Raw genomic sequence first — 4,075 nt, forward strand, 5'->3', positions numbered from 1 at the left:
GAATAGCCACTGTTGCAGGGGGACCCTTCCTGCCCTGTGTGTCGACCACCTGCACCTTCAGCATGTACTCCCTGCTGGGGGTCAGGGGTCGGCCTGTGGTCCTGACCTCTCCAGAGCTGCGGTCCACCTCAAACGAATCCTCGCCGCCTAGTTACGGGATATAAACAACACGTATAAACACACAGACACACATGGTTCTTCCAAGTGACTCAAAGGTTTCTTGAAGGGATAGTTGACCCCCAAATTAAAGTTGTTCTGTGTTATCACACCTCAACACACAGCTTGCCCCAGGGCCTTATAGACAATCATGTGAGTGATATCACGTAGCAGAGACAGCTGCGCAGAAATGGACATCCCTGAGACATTGCTGATTTCTTGGGCTAGGGGGCTGGTGTGTGTGTTTATTTGTGTATAGAGATGGGGGTAGAGGACCCTTCTGCCAGCTGGGGCTGTGTGTGTGCGGTGTGTGTGTGTGTGTGTGCATGTGTTATCGGGTTAACATCCAGCCTCTGATCTTTCTCTAAGGAGAACAGGACGACAGGGTCATCTTAATCCATGTCCCCCTGGGCAGCAGCATCAACAGAAGAGAAAGAGAGAGAAGAGGAGGGGGAGGAAGAGAAAGAAGAGACGAGGAGGAGGAGGACGAGGAGGAGGAAGAGAGAGAGAGAGAGAGAGAGAGAAGAGGGAGGAGGAGGAGAAGGAGGAGAGAGAGAGAGAAGAGGAGGAGGAGGAGGAAGAGAAAGAAAGAGAAGAGGAGGAGGAGGAAGAGAAAGAAAGAGACGAGGAGGAGGAGGGACGAGGAGGAGGAAGAGAGAGAGAGAGAGAGAGAAGAGAGGAGGAGGAGGAGAAGGAGGAGAGAGAGAGAGAAGAGGAGGAGGAGGAAGAGAGAGAGAGAAGAGGAGGAGGAGGAAGCAAAAGAAAGAAGAGGAGAAGGAGGAAGAGAAAGAAAGAGAAGAGGAGGAGGAGGAAGAGAAAGAAGAGGAGGAGGAAGAGAGAGAAGAGGAGGAGGAAGAGAGAGAGAGAAGAGGAGGGGGGGAGGAAGAGAGAGAGAGAAGAGGAGGAGGAGGAGGAGGAGGAGGAGGAGGAGGAGGAAGAGAGAGAAGAGGAGGCACACAGCTGCTGGTAGCCAGGGACATGTAGCTAATCACAGCTGCTGGTAGCCAGGGACATGTAGCTAATCACAGCTTCTGGTAGCCAGGGACATGTAGCTAATCACAGCTGCTGGTAGCCAGGGACATGTAGCTAATCACAGCTGCTGGTAGCCAGGGGACATGTAGCTAATCACAGCTGCTGGTAGCCAGGGGACATGTAGCTAATCACAGCTGCTGGTAGCCAGGGACATGTAGCTAATCACAGCTGCTGGTAGCCAGGGACATGTAGCTAATCACAGCTGCTGGTAGCCAGGGACATGTAGCTAATCATAGCTGCTGGTAGCCAGGGACATGTAGCTAATCACAGCTGCTGGTAGCCAGGGGACATGTAGCTAATCACAGCTGCTGGTAGCCAGGGAACATGTAGCTAATCACAGCTGCTGGTAGCCAGGGGACATGTAGCTAATCACAGCTGCTGGTAGCCAGGGGACATGTAGCTAATCACAGCTGCTGGTAGCCAGGGACATGTAGCTAATCACAGCTGCTGGTAGCCAGGGGACATGTAGCTAATCACAGCTGCTGGTAGCCAGGGGACATGTAGCTAATCACAGCTGCTGGTAGCCAGGGACATGTAGCTAATCACAGCTGCTGGTAGCCAGGGACATGTAGCTAATCACAGCTGCTGGTAGCCAGGGACATGTAGCTAATCACAGCTGCTGGTAGCCAGGGACATGTAGCTAATCACAGCTGCTGGTAGCCAGGGGACATGTAGCTAATCACAGCTGCTGGTAGCCATTGACATGTAGCTAATCACAGCTGCTGGTAGCCAGGGACATGTAGCTAATCACAGCTGCTGGTAGCCAGGGACATGTAGCTAATCACAGCTGCTGGTAGCCAGGGACATGTAGCTAATCACAGCTGCATTGTTCCTGTCACTCACTTCTTTTGGATTTTTCATTATTTTTATTTTTTATTTTATTCAATCTATATCTATTTTATTTTTTCTTCGTTATAATTTATTGTACATTATCGCTGTCTTAGGGATGTCCAACACCTAGTACCCTAAAAATAGAACACTTGCATGTCATCCTTTCATTAAATGCTATTATCTCATCAGAGTTTAGCTATCTAATCTAATCAAATGTAATGTAAAATGGACACTATTTAAACGTATCAATCCAATCACAATGTTGATCGACATTTCACTCACCATCCAGTAGCAGGAAGTGGGCGTTTCCTATTGTGCCGTCACGTTGGCGGGCGGTGAGGCGGTAGACCACAGAGCCTGGTGCGGCGTCAGGTCCCACTGCGCCCAGGTAGGGCTGGGGGAACATGCTCCACTGCAGGTCTGCCAGGGTGGGCACACTCAGGCTCAGCCTGCAGAGGTACCACTCATCACCTACAGACACAGAAAAGATAAGAGGTTAAGGGTCAGGGTCAAACGTTAGAGATAACAGTTGGTACAGTCAGGGGGACGTGGAATCACTACTAAGAGGTTGTCTGGGTGAATTGTAGGCATATGAGCTAAATGCATTCTGGGAAAGTGGAGGACTAGTGTCTGCTGAAGCCCCTAATCCTTTGATGATGATGTCATTGGGTCTGAGTCCTCCTTTAGCCAAAAACAAACCATGTCTGTGCCACTTCCCACCATTGGGCTTTGACTTTTCCAAACACATCCATCCATCTCTCCCTTTCAAAGTGTTTGCGATCCCTGGCACAATCTCCTTAATCTTATTTGCCTCTCAAAATCTATTTCTCAACCATCCGCTGGTGTCACCTTCCCCCCCCTGACGGCAGCCACAGCCCTTGGATGACGCTGGGCCCATTCTCTGGATGGAGACAAATGGCCAGAGGCAACAAGGCTGATAGGTTCCCTGTTTCCATCCCAGGCTGAAGGGCTCTTCCTCCCTCGTCTGTTTCCTCGCTAGCAGCTATCTGCTGTCTGAGACGGTCGCTTCCCCCGAGGCCTTAGCAGTCAGTGAAAAGAATGACATTTTCTTTACAAACCCATCACCCTCTCTTTCTATCACCCTTCACACGAGCATGTTTTCTACAAAACACACTGTCTGATAGCACACAGAGAGGGAGAGAGAGAGAGAGAGAGGGAGAGAGAGAGAGAGAGAGGGAGAGAGAGAGAGAGAGAGAGAGAGAGAGAAAAGAGGTGGGGAAGGGCAGAAAGCAAGCGCGTGCTCTCAGAAGGCGTTCAGAAGTTCAGAAAAGACTCAGAGAAGGGGACTCCAGGCAAACAGACGCTGTGTGTTGTTGCTGCTTGTCGTCTGGTTTTGGGAGAGTTTGTTTTGTCTGCAGACTTGTGCTTCGTGTTGTTTGCAGTGTCTGGCGCGAAGGAGAGACAACAGCAAATAAGAGGGAGCTTCACATCTGAGGGACGCAGGGAAGCAGTGGGTAAAAAGAGAGGGAGAAGAAAAGAGGAAGAGGGGAGGAAGACACAGGGGAGGGTGGAAGTCTTCTTGACAGGTCTTTTCAGCACAAGGCTCTAGATTCTTGTATTGCTATTTTGTAATTCAGTGGATGGACGTGGTTGTTTGGCGCTGTAAGGCTTATACAGCAGTTGGCTATGTATGAATTCCTCCACAGACATTATGACTCTTCATTATGATAGCGGTGTCTTGATCCTTGGTCCACGCGACTGAACACACACTAAGTACATGCCAAACACGCATATATATACATAAATGCATACAAATGGCTGACTTAGGGTTGGCTCAGTGGGCTTTAACTATTAAACCATTCCTGGGGGTCAAAAGGCAAGGGATGAGGAGAGATATAGGAGAGTTAAATGCATGACCATGGGAATGATCACTACCTGTACATAAACTGCTCACAGAGGAGAAGATACATCTCTTACAGTACGTACATCCACCCCAAGGTCTCTCCTCTCTCTTCTTCTCTCTCTTCTCTCTCTCATTTCTCTCTCCCCCCCTCTCTCTCTTATCCTCTCTCCTCTCTCTCTCTCTCTCTCTCTC

At 49.7% G+C, this 4,075-nt stretch overlaps 1 protein-coding gene across 1 annotated transcript in view; it reads right to left on the reverse strand.

Moving 5' to 3' along the window:
- Window positions 1–4,075, reverse strand: part of si:dkey-22o22.2 (neural-cadherin) — a 134,054-nt gene that overhangs the window by 79,863 nt on the left and 50,116 nt on the right. Inside the window, exons 2-3 of the mRNA XM_031786841.1 lie at window positions 2,302–2,490; window positions 1–147 (exon numbers count right to left, since the gene is read on the reverse strand). The exon at window positions 1–147 is cut by the window's left edge and continues 79 nt beyond it. Of these exons, the coding sequence (XP_031642701.1) occupies window positions 1–147; window positions 2,302–2,490 (336 nt within the window). The remainder of the gene's footprint in view (window positions 148–2,301; window positions 2,491–4,075) is intronic.

This window comes from Oncorhynchus kisutch, linkage group LG13 (assembly GCF_002021735.2).
Source record: "Oncorhynchus kisutch isolate 150728-3 linkage group LG13, Okis_V2, whole genome shotgun sequence".
In the NCBI taxonomy this organism is placed as follows: Eukaryota; Metazoa; Chordata; class Actinopteri; order Salmoniformes; family Salmonidae; genus Oncorhynchus; species Oncorhynchus kisutch.